Here is an 18,929-nt window from a genome sequence, read left to right as displayed (position 1 = left end):
GTGGATATTAAGGAGCAAGGGTTACTCGAATGCCGTGATTGCCACGCTATTACATTCCCGTAAGACTTCCACCTCCATAGCGTACATGAGAGTTCGGGGCATTTTTGAGTCCTGGTGTCTAGACCACGGGTTGGAGCCATCTAGGGCTTCGGTTGCAGATGTCCTGGCCTTTTTACAAGTAGGGCTAGCTTAAGGGATTAGCTTTTAATTCCCTTAGAGCTCAGGTATCAGCCCTTGGTTGTTTTTGGGGGAAAGTACAAGGTGTTAATCTAGCATCCCATCCTGATGTCATTAGGTTCCTGCGTAGGGCTAAGCATCTGCGTCCCCCAGTTCGGAACCCCTGTCCTTTGTGGAAGCTGAATTTAGTACTCCGCGCCCTTTCTAATGCGCCTTTTGAGCCGTTGAAGTGTGCTACTTTGAAAGATTTGACGTTGAAGGTCGTTTTCCATGTGGCTATCTCTTCTGTGAGGTGTGTTTCAGAATTGCAGGCCTTATCATGCAGGGAGCCCTTCTTACGAATTTCTGAAGCAGGAGTTTCCTTAAGAACAGTTCCCTCCTTTCTGCCGAAAGTGTTGTCCTCTTTTCATTTGAATCAGTCAGTGGAACTCCCTTCCTTCGCAGGCCTGGGTTTTTCTACTCCAGAATCTAAGGATTTAAGAAAGCTGGATGTCAAGAGGGTGTTGTTGCGTTACTTGGAGGTCACCAACGGTTTCCGTCTCTCGGATCATCTGTTCGTTCCGTGGCGTGGACCCCAGAGGGGTCATAAAGCTTCGAGGGCCACTATCGCGTGCTGGCTAAAGGAGGCCATTGTTTCGGCATACCTGGTACAGGGCTGTCCGAGTCCAGTTGGTCTTCGAGCGCATTCGACGAGGCGGCCTCGTGGGCGGAATGTCAACAGGTTTCCTGCAGGACATTTGTAGGACAGCTACCTGGAAATCTACACACACTTTTTCCAGGCACTACTGTCTGGATGTCCGGGCACCAGAGCCCGGTTCCTTCGGGGCCAGTGTACTCTGAGCGGGACTCTCTGTCCCACCCTAGTTAGGGAAGCTTTGGTACATCCCAAGAGTCTCCACTGATCCAGGTACGTACAGGGAAAGGAAAATTGGTTCTTACCTGCTAATTTTCGTTCCTGTAGTACCACAGATCGGTCCAGAGTCCGCTCGGCCGGTAGTTACTCAATTATTTTTTCTGCTAGTTATAGATTGTTGGGAGGTCATATGTCCTCCTTTACGGGAAAAGAATATGGACATAATTTCGTTCATTGAGTTGCAAGATTTTCATTCCCTCTGCTCTTCGAGGGGAGTTTGTTTATAGTAGAAGCTAAGTTTAATTTTTCTGCTTGGATACAGTGTAATACTGACAGACTCTAGGTGGCACCTCAGGTTTATAGGACGGAGTCCATTAAAAAATCTCTGTCTCCATCTACTGGAGGGGAGGCAAAACCCAGGAGTCTGGACTGATCTGTGGTACTTACTACAGGAACGAAAATTAGCAGGTAAGAACCAATTTTCCCTTAGGTATCACTGCAGGAGAGTGGAGGTTCAATCTTTTCTCCAATTTAAAAGTAGAATTTCTTCTTCCAAAAGCTACAGCAATCCCCATAGGGAAAGCATGTTTACATCTGCTGGAGACTGAGAAATACTGAAGGGCTGAGGTCACTGCAGGGCTGCATCTAGGGTGATGTCAGCTTTGAAACCCGACTCCGTCTCCATCTGCTGGCAGGGGAGCACAACCCATTGGTCCCGAGTCCATCTGGCTTACACCTAGGACACAGATGTTCCCGGTGGTCCCTTCCAACACTTCCTTTCTGGTCGCATGGAGCACAGTGCTGCTCTGGCAAGGTTGTCTGAAAGAATCGAGGATCCGCCGTAGCTCCAAGGGGGGAGGTCGCCATCGTACTTCACTGAAGGATTGCGATCTTAACTCTTACTTTCTGGGCTTGCATGATACTTTTATAATAATTGCAGTCAAAATAACAGAAGCTGCCAATTACAGCTGAACAGCCCACGTTGGGCAGAATTGGGTGTGCAGCACAGTTACAGCCCATTCTGGGAAAACACATCCCCTGCATGAGCACAAGCTGTGCCTAACGTGAGATGCACACTGCACATGGAGAAGGAACGAAGGATCAGCCTGGGGAGGGTTACATTCAGGTTCTCATTTTAACTCATTGCTCAATGGGGGGAGTGTGGTTAAACAATAATATTGCTTGAAGCCCTGTTTTCCGGTTACTTTTACAGATACCTTTAAAACGTGCTTGTGTGTTCTGCTGTGCATGGGGGGATACACGTGCGGTATTTTCTTGAGCCCCCCGCGTTGCTCTGCAGGAGAATCTGGGGTCTGTTCCCAAGCCGGACCTGCTGGGGCTTGCAACAGCGGGGGGGGGGGGTTGTGGCGAGAGTCCCAGCCATCGCTGGCCGTTCTCAGGGGGGGGCGCCTCTGTATCTGTCTCCGAAGGGCAGTTCCATCTGTGGCACCTAACCAGGGTTATCACCATGACAACCGAGCTACCTGGGAGGGGTGGAAAAGGGGGGGGTGAAAGGTTGGGCAGTTGTTGCAGGCGAAGGCCGACGGTGCTGTGGTCCCTGGTGGAAACTTGAAAGGAAGAGAAGGAAACGGCCAACCTCCCAAAAAACAAAAAAAAAGTTTCCTGTCCCTTTAAATTGTGCAGTGTTAGCCTGTGCTCAACCATTCGCTTTGATTATAATCTGTCAAGAGATTCTAGTCAATTATTTAAAAAACAAAAATTGCTTTTGGGGTCCCCTAGTGCTCCTGTGTATTTCCTGCATCCCCACCTTCGAAAGTTATGACACGAGTTCATATGGTAGAGAGGACCCTGGGCAATCAACGCGCCGCACGCAGGGTCCCAAGACCGCAGCTGCTCACCTCCTCGCAGCCTTCGTTATTCACTGCGGCTGCTCCTGGTAAATACTTCTAGGCAACTCTGAGCACAGGTCCACTTCCACCCTTTTTTATCTTCCAGGGACCGAAAAACTTTGGACTAGACCGAATTCAGGATATTTGGATTCTCCTCCAGCCTGAAGAGGAAAGGAAAAGGCGTGAGTTCCCTCCTCACGCGCACGCTCTTGCATAGAGACACCCAATCCCTCCCCACACCCACAGCCTGGGAATCGGCACCGAAACGATTCTCCACCTCCCCAGCCCGCACTGAGGTACTGGGAATCTGCAGCGGTGCTGCCTTCTAGCAGAGAGTCCTCCGTCCACGTACGCACGCACGCTGCATTATATGAGGGCAGCACCTCCGTCCACGTACGCACGCACGCTGCATTATATGAGGGCAGCACCTCCGTCCACGTACGCGCGCACGCTGCATTATATGAGGGCAGCACCTCCGTCCACGTACGCGCGCACGCAGCATTATATGAGGGCAGCACCTCCGTCCACGTACGCGCGCACGCTGCATTATATGAGGGCAGCACCTCCGTCCACGTACGCGCGCACGCTGCATTATATGAGGGCAGCACCTCCGTCCACGTACGCACGCACGCTGCATTATATGAGGGCAGCACCAACATAGGCTCCCTCTTTCCTCTGCCCCTCCTCTCCCTAAAAAAAATTATATTTATTTATTGTTTGGCCTGACATTTCCTTCCTTTTGGGTTTGCAGCTTATGTGAACTAGGCCCAGCCCTTACTGAGGTTGGATTTCCGTGAGCTTTTATTCCCAGCTTTAACATTCTTGTTCTCTCTCCCCCCCACACACACCACACCACACCACACCTCACACCACACCACCACACCCACACACCACCACACCCACACACCACCACACACACACACCACCACACACACACACCACACCCCACCACACCTCACCACACCCCACCACACCACACCACACCACACCACACACACTCACCACACCACACCACACCACACACACACACACACTCACCACACCAAACTCTTCTGGCCCAGCCTCCATAGCGACAGTCCTGAACCTGGTCAGTAAGAGTCAATTTCTCGCAGTGACTTCAACTCTCCCATCCCTGGCCAGGAGCTTCTCTGCATGGCTCAAGGGGCAGAAGCCATGACCAGCTTCGGGATCTCCTGTGTAGCATGGCTCAGCCCGGCCACTGAGCCCTTGGTCTAGCCAAGTCGGCCTCCCCCACGACCTTCAAGCACAACACCGATGAAGAAATAGCACAACCGGTTCCTAGCGAGGAGTCCGCCCCTCCCCGCTGCTGTGGCCGGACAGTGGCTTAGATTTATTTATTTATTTATTTAGAAACTTTTATATACCGGTATTAGTGGAGACATCATACCGGTTCACATATTAACAGAAGGTTTAGAAATAGATAGATCCCCACACCCCCCCCCCCTCCCTTTATCTAGGCTCTTCCCTCCAGCAGCACGTCGCTGTTTAAACCTCACGGCATCACCGGGTGACTCTGTTCTCTTCCCTGCACAGAATGCCTCTTCATCAAGGACGTCTTCATCAAAATGTGGGTGAACCATGGCGGCTTTGGCGCTTTAAAGCAATATGCAGCCAATGCCGAGGACAAGGAGCTGGAGGCTAAAATAGCGGTGGTGGAGAAGTACAATATCCGAATCCCAGAGCTGGTGAACAGGCTCTGCTTCAGTCACACGCAGGACCCAGAGTGTGCAGGTGGGGGTCACTAAACACTGCATGTCTTCCACCAATGATAATCGTGCTTACCCTCCCTCGCCTCGGCGCTACACCCTGGCTTATCCATGAGGGCTGAGGCCCTCGGTAATGCCAGCTCTGTTTCTGATGGGCTCGGCCCTTAGGAGAGGTGCTTTCACTGGTTCCTTCTTTTTTAATTTACTCTGTTCCTCGTGCCTTTGATAAAGATCCCAGCAGAGAGATGATACGAGAGTCCTCATTTGTGCTTCCTGTCCAGGTAGGTTTTGTTTTGTTTTTTTTTTTGCTTTTCTCAGTTCCCTCAAGTCCAGCTTTGAATCTGTTTCTTGTTCTGTTCTTTTCCAGAAATGGGAGGTTCCTTTGCCCCTTTCATGACACCAAATACATTGTGTAGCGCTCCTGCAGCTGAGACCAAAGCTCAGGGCAGGGAGCCAGCTGTTGCACAGTAGACTCGCTTCAGCCATGTTTAAACTATACATCAGACATTTATCGCCTGCTTTTTTCCATGTGTTGAGTCTGCTCATTGTGCTAGACCTTTACACATCACAAGCCTTGGGCACAATGGGTGACTGCGGCTGTTTCTGGCGCTTCTCCATACCTTGGATTTTTTGTGTCCCAATGTTTTTAGTGCTGATGTACTGTGACTCACCTAATAATAATACTGTACAGTGGCAGAATAAGTCCCTTTTCCTAGAGCTCATAATCTTGGTGGGTATCCAAGGCAGCGAGAGAGAAAGTGACTTGCTCGAGGTTACAAGAAATGTCGGTGAGGGGGGTGGGATTTGAACCCTGTTCTAACCATGAGCCCATGCCTCCTCCCTGCGGTGGGGGACTGTGTGTTGTGTTTCTGCAGATTATATTTTGGGCACCGTGCACAAAGCCAAAGGCATGGAGTTTGAGACAGTCCACGTGTCGGATGATTTTGTGAAAGTCCCGTGCGCCCGCCACAATCTCCAGAGACTTCCGTTCAGAGTTGGTAAGGAAGTGAGCGGTCTCGGCACCACACCCAACACAAAGTGTCCGTGCCGCCGTGTTTCGGCAACTAAGGTTGGATGGGTTGAAGTGTGAGGCAATCTGAGAAGACATGCTTTTCTGTAAAAACGATTTTCTCCATAATGTGAAATTTTGTGCGCGTCTGTGGTTTGTTTTGCCCTTCCACGATGGTGGCACAATTACTCTGTGGACTGCATCTGAAGGCACTCGCTCCTGGGGTGGCTTCTCATCGGCCCGGCAGTGGTTACAGAATAGCTGGCATGTGGCACCCGGAACAAATCCTTGGGTTACGGAGCTGTGTTCTGCATGGAAGGGGCCTTTAAAGGGCTGCGCCTTCTTTTGGAAAACATATCAGCCTATTCAACTTTGAAGTTAGCTAGGTCAAATGCCAGGCTCTTGGGTAAAAATCTTGTCAGCGGGGCTCCCTGGATATAAAATGGAGGGAAAGACTTGGCAGCTTTCTCCGGAAACGAATACCACTTTGATGGCACGAGGCGGGGTGGCACCGTATAGACTAACCAGTTTGAGGCACGCGCTCGCGTCTCCATAAGCTGATTACTCTGTAAAGTGCCACCCGCACTACACCAGACAAATACGTCTTTCCCTCTGAATATGAGATACTACGTTGGGAGATGAGCAGGACTCGCTGGGCTGACTTAGGATATTGAAATATAAACCCCTTCCCCACTCCCGTTTTCTTTTGCGGCACTGATGCTTTGCAGAAGTTACCATATCTTCTCGCATGTGCTTTTACCATATCTTCTCGCATGTGCTTTTACCATATCTTCTCGCATGTGCTTTCCTCCTTTCCGCAGATCTGTATGTGGAAGATGAGTGGAACTTGCTGTATGTGGCTGTGACTCGAGCTAAGAAACATCTGATGATCACCAAGTCTATCGAGAACCTTCTGACGTTGGCAGGGGTAAGGTTAACGGAAACAGCTGGGTTTTTAGTAATGTAGGGAGGGGAAGCAAATGTGCGGAAGAAAAATACAGTGTAGTTCACTTTTTCCCCAGCGGTGATATGGTGTTGGATTTCTAAGAAAGATTTCATCTAAATAGAATTCCATAGCCCTCTGGAATTATGTGCAAATTCATCGTTCTACTCAGCACAGTGCAAGGTATGATTGGCAGGGCTCCAGAGAGCTTGGGGAGTGGTGGCAAAGGGTTATCCGATTTGGGGTTTCCAGATTTGCAGCTCTGTGCTCTCACTGCAAAAGTGGGACTTAACGTTTTGGCAAAACAATCAAACTGGAGTGAGACGCTGAAGCTCAGGTAGGCAGGAGGCAGGTATCATACCCTGAGAGATGGCAGGTTAGAATGGGAGAGAGGTGAGCAGATCTGGTAGGCTTAGTGGCGGTCCTGTGCCCTGCCATGCCGTTTGGTCTTCCGCTCCCTGGCCGCCCACGCCACGACCTGGCACCATGTCTCCATGACCTTTTTGCTAAGCCAAGTGCAAAGTAGATGAAGAGATTTTGTCTGAGATTTTTCCTGAGTCTGGTTTTCAGCTTGTTTGATGTTTGCTAGCTAAACATCTGCCTCTTGTTCTACGTTTCCCTGCTGAAGAAGCCAGTTTGTCTGCTGAAGCAGGAGCTGTATTGGCAAATCTGTTACTTAAATCAGTGCTTTTAAAATGAAGACATTTAGTGAAATTATCCTAGCTGCTCATTCTGTAGCTGAATTTTTATGAGTTAGTCTGATCTAAATAAAGCTTTTGTAATGACTTTTGGAGTACAGTCGTCATTACTTTTTGAACGACTATTTGTTATGAGTAGCTCAAAGGAGGAGTGCTCGTATGAACTGGCCCTTTTTCACTCTAATTTTAACTTTGATAGTTCAGATCTTTATTGTAATCTTTTTCATTTAATATTTTCCTAATATTAGGTAATATTGGGCATCCAAATGGCAGATGAAATTTAATGTGGACAAGTGCAAGGTGATGCATATAGGGAAAAATAACCCATGCTATAGTTACACAATGTTGGGTTTCATATTAGGAGCTACCACCCAGGAAAAAGATCTAGGCATCATAGTGGATAACACATTGAAATCATCGGCTCAGTTTGCTGCGGCAGTCAAAAAAGCAAACAGAATGTTAGGAATTATTAGGAAGGGAATGGTGAATAAAACGGAAAATGTCATAATGCCTCTATATTGCTCCATGGTGAGACCGCACCTTGAATACTGTGTGTAGAAGGCCCTTGGGGCTTTTTCTTAATATATTTTACAGCCAATTTAAAGGCAGGGGGGACCGTGCTGCCAGGATGGCCGTGGTTTGTGGAAATGTCACTTTTTTTTTGGCTTCCCTGCCTCCCAGTGAATGCCGTCTAGAGAAGCCAGTGATGCTATGGAGGCCACATTCACAGCCACCAATGTGTGTGTGTGGGGGGGGGAATCGTGGCCATTTCTTAAGTGACAGCTTATGGGTGGATTCCGGGAGGAACTGCGGCGCATGGCCCTCGCCAATGGTGGAGGGGAAAGAGAAAATAAGGGGGGAAACCACAGGGAGCGGAGAAGGAAGAGCCCAGCCCTGATTCTGACTGAGCTTGGATGCACAATGGAGCAGGAGGAAAAAGAAATTGGGGGGGGGGGGGGGGGGGGGGGTTAAGGGGCAAATGTGCTGCTGAGGGTGGTGGAGAGGTACAGGCCCGTAAAATGTGGCAGGAGGAAGAACTGGATAACAGACTTTTACCGTTTTGCACCGTTCTGGTGTCCCCCTTGAGCGCACGGGCCACAGGTCTGACGTGTGCCGCTTGAGTGAAATCCTCCGGTTGCCCCATCGTCTCTCCTCTTTCCTCAGTTGCAAGGTTTCGCTTGAGTTCAGGGGAGAGGAAATTCGTGGCGCCGGCTGCCTGGCTCTTTCAATGGGTGGGGGAGGGGGTGGGTGTGCTTGAAAGGTGATGTGCGCCGCCTCGTGTCGCGCCATCCCTCAGCTCGCTGGAAGCCCTGCCGTCTGTCTTTCAGGAGTATTTCCTAAGGCCGGAGCTGACGGGCGGCCCGCTGAGAGAAGGTAAACTCACCTGTGCCGTCACGGAGTGCAGCAACGCCATGCCGGAGGAGCCTGGGCTGCTGATGAGGAAACTGCCCATAACCTACGTAAGTAATTCCCTGTCGCATTAACGCCCGACTCGTCGGGGCTCCTGCGTTTAGGGATTTTGTATTTTAGATGTGATTTACGTATTTATTGATGGTTAGAGGTGCACCGCTCTGATTTTAAGAAAGGGCAGTATGTTAAATCAATCAAACTAAACTGCTGTCACTTTTCCTAATTAAGCTTTTTTTTTTTTTTTTTTTTTTTTTTTTTTTAAGGGAACACAGTAGAATAGGCTGAATCATTTTACAGTTAAACAGAGCTAGCTCTCCACCTTTTTTTTTCTTTTTTTTTTTTTAATAGCATCCACTTGCCCGTTTCTTGGTTTTGGTGTTATTTTTAAGACTCCATTTTTGTTCTGTTTTGATTTTTTTTTTTTTTCTACTTCTGGAGTTAAAAAAAAAAAAAAAAAAAGGTGCCATTGGGGAGAGAAGTGCTGATCCAGTAACTGCCGCATTTGGGGTTGGGAAGGAATGATGTTTGTCCACAGCGCTGCATAATTCACTACAGATGGACAGGAATGTTTCCCTTCCTCTGAGTTACCCCTTAGAGAGATTTTCTTTCACGCTGACCACATAATTATGTAACGTTTCATTAACATTTTCTTGTCCTGGCACCCCTCTGTGTTCTGCTGGTCTTGGCCTTGCGTAGCTTCTAGCGCATCACTGCAGTCGCAGACGGTGAAACTTTAACATGTTCTTGGCGTCCTTAACTGACCTGCTCTGCTGCATTCTTACTGAGGCCAAAGGCCGAATACGTTTCTGGAGGGGAAGAAGTAGCAGTCACCAAACGAGAGATGAGGGTGAAAGGGGGTAGACTCAGGAGTAACCTTAGGAAATATTTCTTTACAGAGATGTCAAAAAGATGCTTGGAACAGCCTCCCGGAGGAAGTAGTGGAGGCAAAAAACGTTATCTGAATTCAGGAAAGCAGGGGGATCTCAGAGCAATGGGAATTGTAAGGGCTAGATAAATTGGACAGATGGGCCGACTAGATGGGCCATATGGTCTCTCTCTGCCATCATGTTTCTATCACCTTGACAGGGGTCTTCGTCTCTGATGATCTCGAGGTGTGACAGAGCATTTGGAAAAACTAATAGCAAACTTGGATGGACAAAGAGAGCAGTATCACTAGTAGGAAGTGGGAAGTAATATTATTCCTGTACAGGTCTCCGGTACCCAACCTGCGGTATAAAAGGACATTGATAAGGAGGTTCGCCAACCTGGTGCATGACCTGCACTGTAAGCCAGCCATAGAGAGACTGAAGGGCTAAAGATGACCTCCCTCGCAGACAGAAGAAATGCAAAACATTCAAATACCTAGCAGGCTTCAAGAAACTTTCCCGAAGTTAGCATTTTCCACAGAATGAAAAGCTTAAGGACGAGCGGTGGTCATACGAAGCTGAAGGGACCGGAAGCTCAAAAGGAAATGTGAGAAAATACTTCTCCCTGACAGGGAGGTGGACACCTGGAAGAGACGTCCAGCGGAGGTTACAGGAACCAAAACAGAGGCAGACTTTAAGCTTGCTTAGGAGAGAAGCCAAAGGATCCTTCTTATCGAGGGGAGTGAGACCTGTGACGACTCAATGGGCACACTGCATGCACCGAGCAGTCCTTATCTTTTCTCAGTTTCTATATCTGGCAAGCCTGATGTGCTCTAAATGGAAGGAACTTGGCTGGTGCTCACATGAAAGGGTCGTTTCTCCAGTGGTAATTGATTTGGTTTTATTTGTTTAAATTCTCATGGTAGTTTTTATACTTTTTTTAATGTTTTTGTGCAAACTTTTATTGGATTGTATTTATGAAACTTAATGTTTGTAGTGCTGTACCATGCCTTGAGCACTTGTGTGCGGTAAGGTGTGCAAAAGAAATAGCACATTGTGAATGGAATGTTACTGCATAACCGAACCCACAGCCTCCTGGGCTTCACCAGGGCAAGAAATGTCAGCTGGCTTGATGCGGGCAACTGTGGCTGATCTGTATGCTGCATCCTGTACTTAGCTCCACTTCTGACTGCCCCGGCGAATGCTGAATGCCCTCCTCCATCCCTTTGCTGCATTCAGAGTGTCTGTGAGTCTGCGTGATGCCTTTGTGGGGAACAGAGGGCGAATATACATAATCAAATAACAATACAAAACACAAGAGTGCACCAGTGACAGTAACTGCTGCATAATGATGTTAAAGTGCCATCCGTAGTGCCATCAATATGATATCTGTAAGAAACCATCCAAATGCTAAAATTCGGCGTACACCAAAGTACCCATCTGACTAATTGCTGATACTCTGATGAAAAAGCCCTGCAGGAATAAGAGCGCCTTCCTGAAGAACTGACGGTCTTCAAGCATCCATGCAGAATCAGGGACCCCTGTCGCACATCTCTGCGTACGAGCTGAGGGTACTTCCAATACGTCGCGCTCGGAAGATCTAAAGGCTTGAGTAGGCTTATAAATGGGAAGCAAGAAGTTAACCCAAGGAGAGAGGTATTTAAACCGACCCGACATCGCTTCTAGGGGTTTTAGGGGACCCTAAGTTGTTGGACTTCTCTGGGGGCAAATCGCGTGCCGAAGGAGCGAAAGTGAAAGGGGGCTCCTGCTGCCCCTTTGTGAGCCCCCTCACAAGCCCTGAGTGAGTCCTTAATATACTATCATTTTCTTCTATTCCTTTGACTACTACATTGTCTCTTATTGTTTTTCTTGTTACTTACTCTTTTATATTTTTACTTGCTTATACTCTCAAGTTTTGTTTTTATAATATATTAATTGATTACCTTACTAATTATTGGTTTTCTCATATATTTAAAATTGTATTCTTCTGCTACTTGTTTTCCTGTTTTATGTTTATTAAATACTGTTGTACTTATTTATTGTTATACATTTTAATTTTAGGTTAACTATTACTTTGCTAATTCTTATACTCCTTTATTGTTCCTTGTTTATATGCTTCTCTAGTTGCTAATTATCATTATTCCTTGTATTCTTTGTTAAGATTGTTTAAAAAATAAAAGTAATCAGCTTTACTATTTATATACTGTTCTAGCATGCTATATTCTTTAATTTGTATATTCACCTTTTATTTATCAAGTTTTTGTTTTTCTAATACCTAGTTATTTTCCATGTATACTTTGTACTTTTGTTAGCTGTTAGCTGTTTCTATATATTGCTCTTGTTATGCTCTTCTATTAATCATTGTGAGTTTCTATTATGTTATATGTTTGTATCTTTTATTTGTACGTTTCTGTTAAATTATGGCTATTTCTCACGATCTAATGATGTCGTATTATAATTTTCCTAAGTTCTTATCTTAGTAATTTCCCTTATGTCTCTTACTCCTGTTGTTCAGGGTAATGGTCGTTATGATGACTTCTGTCATTAGTCCATACCGTCCTATTCCATTACCCATGCTAATCTCAATTCAATGTCTTTGCTTAGTACTTCTGGTGGTCTTCAAATTCTCCCACTACCTGTGGTCTATTAAATGTGAGATCTTAGTTCTAAATACATTTATATCAAAGATTTGATCACTTCACACAGTATTCATATGCTGTTCCTTACTGAAACATGGCTGAAAAATGGTGATTCTTTCTGCCTAACACAAGCATGCCCCCTACTATTTTTTTAATAAATGTAGAGGCATGGGGGGAGGGGTAACTATTTATCATAAGGCCCTAGGTCTTAAAAAACTTGAATTAAGATCATTCAGATATGTTGACTGTCTTCTGGTCCACTCTTTTTCTTCAGTTTCTTACCTTTTTCCTAATTTATTAACTTCCCAGAGGCTACTCTTATTCTCTGTCAGAAACAATGGAATTAATTGCTGATATTTGTACACATCAGAATTTGATTATTTTGGGGGATTTCAATGTAAATGCTGACAACCCAGTTTGACCTTCTGATAAAAACTTTGTTCTTGGCTTCTGATTGATTTGGGTCTTACCCAATGGGTTAATTGTCCTGCTCATGAAGCTGGTCACACTTTGGAGCTCATCTTCTCCTCCACAGTGATATATTGAATTTAAGTTCCATTTTTTTTCATCTACATTTCTATGGATGGATCACTCCTTGATCTTTCTGTCTTAATCATGATCTACCTAGCTTATCTCAAGATCCAGAAATAGTTTCCTCCAGAAACCTTAAGCATATAGATATGGATCTATTTGCTGCTGAGCTTAATTCTTTCCCTTTTGAGTTTGATACTCTTAACTAGAATGTCAAGTTGACATTTGGAATAAGACTTACTACTGCCATGGATAAAGTTGCTCCTATATCCAAGCTTATATTTCATCATCATTCTCTTCATCCTTGGCATTATCCTGGCCTGAGATAAGCATAAGCATAAATCAACTGAGCATCACTAAATTGTTGACTGCCAATAAACATTATCAAGCCAAAGTGTTATCTGTAGAAGAAATAAACAAAACATGTCTCTAACGAGATCAAGATAGCAGCAACTGCCCTCAGCAATTATTTAAGATCATTGCTCTGTTTCTAATCAGCCTGTTCCTCTATCACCAGTCAACTCCTCTTGTTTTGTTAATGGTTTGGCTTGTTTCTTTTTAAACAAGATCAACACTATTTGTAAAGACTTTATTACAATAAGTCCAATGATTCTCTATCTTTATCTTCATTAATCACTGCCTTCAAAAGTAATTTCTCAACTTTAATTTGACCTTTATCTACAGGTATTGATCTGTTACTTGATCTTGCTACCTCTCCATTGGACCCTATGCCTTTGCAATTTTTTAAGGATACATCCTTGGGCTTAAGGTCCATCTCTTCTATTTTTAACATTACTTTAAAGGAAAATTGGTTCTTACCTGGTAATTTTTGTTCCTGTAGTACCATGGATCAGCCCAGACTGCTGGGTTATGCCTCCCTTCCAGCAGATGGAGACAGAGAAAAACTTGAAGGGCACCCCTGTAAGTACGGTGTACCACCTGCAGCCCCCTTCAGTATAATCAGTATCAAAGCAGAATAGAACTGGTAACAGAATCCAAATTTTAAATGGCTAAACCAATGTAAGAAATCAACCATACGCAACAATAATTGGAGAACTTGCGAAATCTTCAGCTTGCTATATAACTGGACAATAAGAGGATGAAAAAACTGTCGAGCGGATCCAGAACTGGGTGGGCGTCTGGGCTGATCCGTGGTACTACAAGAACGAAAATTAGCAGGTAAGAACCAAATTTCCTTTCCCTGTACGTACCCGGATCAGCCCAGACTGCTGGAATGTACCCAAGCCGCCTTAAATGGAGTGGGACCTGGAAAGCCCCGCCCGAAGCACACCGCTACCAAAACTCTCAGAAGCTGGAGCCCCAACATCCAAGCAGTAATGCCGAGCAAAAGTATGCAAAGATTTCCAAGTCACCGCCCTACAGATTTCCTGGGGTGAAATCAATTGACTTTCTGCCCATGACGCAGCCTGAGAACGAAGCAAATGAGCTTTTAGACCATCTGGAACAGCTCACTCGTGACATAGGTACGCTGAAGCAATTGCCTCCTTCAACCACCGAGCAATAGTAGTTTTGGAAGCTGTATGTCTTTTCTTGGGGCCGCTCCACTAGACAAAGAGATGATCTGACAGGCGAAGGTCGTTAGTGACCTCCAAGTAACGCAGCAGCGTTCACCTGACATCCAAACACTTCAGTTCCCGTGCATGCGGAGAACTTTGATCCAGATTCGGAAAAGCAGGCAACTCAACGGACGTTCACGTGAAAAGTCAATACAAACTTTGGAAGAACATAAGAAAATGCCATACTGGGTCAGACCAAGGGTCCATCAAGCCCAGCATGCTGTTTCCAACAGTGGCCAATCCAGGCCATAAGAACCTGGCAAGTACCCAAAAACTAAGTCTATTCCATGTTACCATTGCTAATGGCAGTGGTTATTCTCTAAGTGAACTTAATAGCAGGTAATGGACTTCTCCTCCAAGAACTTATCCAATCCTTTTTTAAACACAGCTATACTAACTGCACTAACCACATCCTCTGGCATCAAATTCTAGAGTTTAATTGTGCATTGAGTAAAAAAAGAACTTTCTCCGATTAGCTTTAAATGTGCCCCATGCTAACTTCATGGAGTGCACCCTAGTCTTTCTATTATCCGAAAGAGTAAATAAACGATTTACATCTACCCGTTCTAGACCTCCCATGATTTTAAACATCTCTATCATATCCCCCCTTAGCCGTCTCTTCTCCAAGCTGAAAAGTCCTAACCTCTTTAGTCTTTCCTCATAGGGGAGCTGTTCCATTCCCCTTATTTTGGTAGCCCTTCTCCATCGCAATTAATCTTTTTTGAGATGCGGCGACCAGAATTGTACACAGTATTCAAGGTGCGGTCTCACCATGGAGCGATACAGAGGCATTATGATATTTTCCGTTTTATTCACCATTCCCTTTCTAATAATTCCCAACATTCTGTTTGCTTTTTTGACTGCCCCAGCACACTGAACCGATTTCAATGTGTTATCCACTATGACGCCTAGATCTTTCTTGGGTTGTAGCACCTAATATGGAACCCAACATTGTGTAATTGTAGCATGGGTAATTTTTCCCTATATGCATCACCTTGCACTTATCCACATTAAATTTCATCTGCCATTTGGATGCCCAATTTTCCAGTCTCACAAGGTCTTCCTGCAATTTATCACAATCTGCTTGTGATTTAACTACTCTGAACAACTTTGTGTCATCTGCAAATTTGATTCTCTCACTCGTCTTATTTCTTTCCAGATCATTTATAAATACATTGAAAAGTAAGGGTCCCAATACAGATCCCTGAGGCACTCCACTGTCCACTCCCTTCCACTGAGAAAATTGTCCATTTAATCCTACTCTCTGTTTCCTGTCTTTTAGCCAGTTTGCAATCCACGAAAGGACATCGCCACCTATCCCATGACTTTACTTTCCTAGAAGCCTCTCATGAGGAACTTTGTCAAATGCCTTCTGAAAATCCAAGTATATTACATCTACCGGTTCATCTTTATCCACATGTTTATTAACTCCTTCAAAAAAGTGAAGCAGATGTGTGAGGCAAGACTTGCCTTGGGTAAAGCCATGCTGACTTTATTCCATTAAACCATGTCTTTCTATATGTTCTGTGATTTTGATGTTTAGAACACTTTCTATTATTTTTCCTGGCACTGAAGTCAGGCTAACCGGTCTGTAGTTTCCTGGATCATCCCTGGAGCCCTTTTTAAATATTGGGGTTACATTTGCTATCCTCCAGTCTACAGGTACAATGGATGATTTTATTGATAGGTTACAAATTTTTACTAATAGGTCTGAAATTTCATTTTTAAGTTCCTTCAGAATTCTGGGGTGTATACCATCCGGTCCAGGTGATTTACTACTCTTCAGTTTGTCAATCAGGTCTACCACATCTTCTAGGTTCACAGTGATTTGATTCAGTCCATCTGAATCATTACCCATGAAAACCTTCTCCATTACGGGTACCTCCCCAACATCCTCTTCATTAAACACCGAAGCAAAGAAATCATTTAATCTTTCTGCGATGGCCTTATCCTTCTCTAAGTGCCCCTTTAACCCCTCGATCATCTAATGGTTCAGCTGACTCCCTCACAGGCTTTCTGCTTTGGATATATTTTAAAAAGTTTTTACTGTGAGTTTTTGCCTCTACAGCCAACTTCTTTTCAAATTCTCTCTTAGCCTGTCTTATCAATGTCTTACATTTAACTTGCCAACGTTTATGCTTTATTCTATTTTCTTCTGTTGCATCCTTCTTCCAATTTTTGAATGAAGATCTTTTGGCTAAAATAGCTTCTTTCACCTCCCCTTTTAACCATGCCGGTAATCGCTTTGCCTTCTTTCCACCTTTCTTAATGTGTGGAATACATCTGGACTGTGCTTCTAGAATGGTATTTTTTAACAATGACCACGCCTCTTGGACATTTTTTACTTTTGTAGCTGCTCCTTTCAGATTTTTTTCTAACAATTTTTCTCATTTTATCAAAGTTTCCTTTTTGAAAGTTTAGCACGAGAGCCTTGGATTTGCACACTGTTCTTCTTCCAGTCATTAAATCAAATTTGATCATATTATGATCACTATTGCCAAGCGGCCCCACCACCGTTACCTCTCTCACCAAGTCCTGTGCTCCACTGAGAATTAGATCTAAAATTGCTCCCTCTCTCGTTGGTTCCTGAACCAATTGCTCCATAAAGCTATCATTTATTCCATCCAGGAACGTTATCGCTCTAGCGTGTCCCGATGATACATTTACCCAGTCAATGTTGGGGTAATTGAAGTCTCCCATTATTATCGCACTACCAATTTGGTTAGCTTCCCTAATTTCTCTTAGCATTTCACTGTCCGTCTCACCATCTTGACCAGGTGGACGGTAGTATACTCCTATCACTATAGTCTTCCCCGACACACAAGGGATTTCTACCTATAAAGATTCAATTTTGTATTTAGTCTCATGCAGAATGTTTATCCTGTTGGACTCTATGCCATCCCGGACATAAAGCGCCACACCTCCTCCCGGGTGCTTCTCTCTGTTATTGCGATATAATTTGTACCCCGGTATAGCACTGTCCCATTGGTTATCCTCTTTCCACCATGTCTCTGAAATGCCATTTAAATCTATGTTATCATTCACTGCTATTCATTCTAATTCTCCCATCTTACTTCTTAGACTTCTGGCATTAGCGTACAAACGTTTCAAAGTTTGTTTTTTGTTTGTATTTTCATTCTGCTTTTTAATTGATAGGGATAAGTTAGAATTTTTTAGCTCAGGTGAGTTTTTAGTTACAGGCACTTGGACTATTTTTCTAATTATTGGAAACTCACTGTCGGGATGCCTTAATTCTAATGCATCATTAGTATCCTTTGAAGATACCTCTCTCCGAACCATGCGCTGCTGAGCGACTGTCGGCTTTCCCCTTTATTCTAGTTTAAAAGCTGCTCTATCTCCTTTTTAAAGGTTAGCGCCAGCAGTCTGGTTCCACCCTGGTTAAGGTGGAGCCCATCCCTTCGGAAGAGACTCCCCCTTCCCCAAAAGGTTCCCCAGTTCCTAACAAAACTGAATCCCTCTTCCTTGCACCATCTTCTCATCCATGCATTGAGACTCCGGAGCTCTACCTGCCTCTGGTGACCTGCGCGTGGAATAGATGGCACTGCTCAACCAGTTTGGACCTGCTGTATCCGCTCACTTAAGTTTACTTGAAACCAGTCAAAGACACGGCCTGCTATACCAGTACTAGCCAAGTGAGACAGCAAGATCTGGAGGTTCAGAACTTCAAATGCTGCTGTAATATCAAGAACCACCATTACATAGCTGCTCCATTCCTCTAACCCATGACATCAATAGTACCCAAAGTTGATGGTGGTAGGGTTTTTGTGCTAAGATGTTTATGGAAGCCAACCTGCTGCTGATCTAAGATGGAGAAATCATCAAGAAAATCATTCAACTGACCAAGTACTTCTGCTTCCTCTACTTTTGCCAATAATAATGAAGAGATTGGATAAAGTTAGCCATAAGAGATGCATCAGTTGATTTTTTTTATGTCTTACCTGCTATTAATCAAGTTGTCGTAAGAGAATAGCCGCTGCTATTACTGGCATCAGTAGCATGTGATCTCCTTAGGGTTTGGGTACTTGTAGCCTGGATTGGCCACTGTTGGAAACAGGATGCTGGGCTTGATGGGCCCTTGGTCTCACCTAGTATGGCATGGTCTTATGTTATTAAAAAGTGATCAGATCATAAACTTTGTTCAGTGCAAACTGCTGGAGAGTCTCCTGAGAGATAAGACAGATTTTGAAAAATCAAATCTGGATTATGGCCATATTTATGGATTGGCAAGATAACCAGCTGATGCCAACCCAGGGGCCTTCATGGCAGCAAGGAAACACCTCAAATGAAAAGGTGAGGGGGGTCTGATCAACGAGTAGGTTAAAATCACTGAGAACATTCGTTGCATTCAAGTTGATCTTTGACCCCCCAATAACAGCTCAGTAAGAGGTGATGAGTGATAAGACAAACCAGGCGACAGTAATGTTAAACAAATGTCAAAAGTTAGGAAAGGTTAATACTAGGATCTCATATGTGAATATGAGCTAATCCAAGAGGTCATTTGAATGCTATCAATAGACTCTCTCCTCACCCAGAAATCACTGCATAATTAGTAGGACAGATCTGATTCAAAACGGCGTCGATAGTAGGCAACTGTGATTCAGTTATTCATAACATGTCTGCGCCTTGTC

At 44.8% G+C, this 18,929-nt stretch overlaps 1 protein-coding gene across 4 annotated transcripts in view; it reads left to right on the top strand.

Annotated features, from left to right (window-relative positions):
- The window catches only part of FBH1 (F-box DNA helicase 1), a 79,191-nt gene that overhangs the window by 54,708 nt on the left and 5,554 nt on the right, over nt 1-18,929 (top strand). For all 4 annotated transcript variants that reach the window (XM_029615504.1, XM_029615502.1, XM_029615503.1 and 1 more), the window contains 5 exons: nt 2,987-3,062; nt 4,435-4,632; nt 5,483-5,605; nt 6,438-6,544; nt 8,586-8,717. In XM_029615504.1, the coding sequence (XP_029471364.1) occupies nt 2,987-3,062; nt 4,435-4,632; nt 5,483-5,605; nt 6,438-6,544; nt 8,586-8,717 (636 nt within the window). The remainder of the gene's footprint in view (nt 1-2,986; nt 3,063-4,434; nt 4,633-5,482; nt 5,606-6,437; nt 6,545-8,585; nt 8,718-18,929) is intronic.

Source organism: Rhinatrema bivittatum, chromosome 9 (assembly GCF_901001135.1).
Source record: "Rhinatrema bivittatum chromosome 9, aRhiBiv1.1, whole genome shotgun sequence".
NCBI lineage: Eukaryota > Metazoa > Chordata > Amphibia > Gymnophiona > Rhinatrematidae > Rhinatrema > Rhinatrema bivittatum.
Note: the sequence above shows the minus strand (reverse complement) of the source record. Positions and strands in the feature narration are given on the sequence as shown.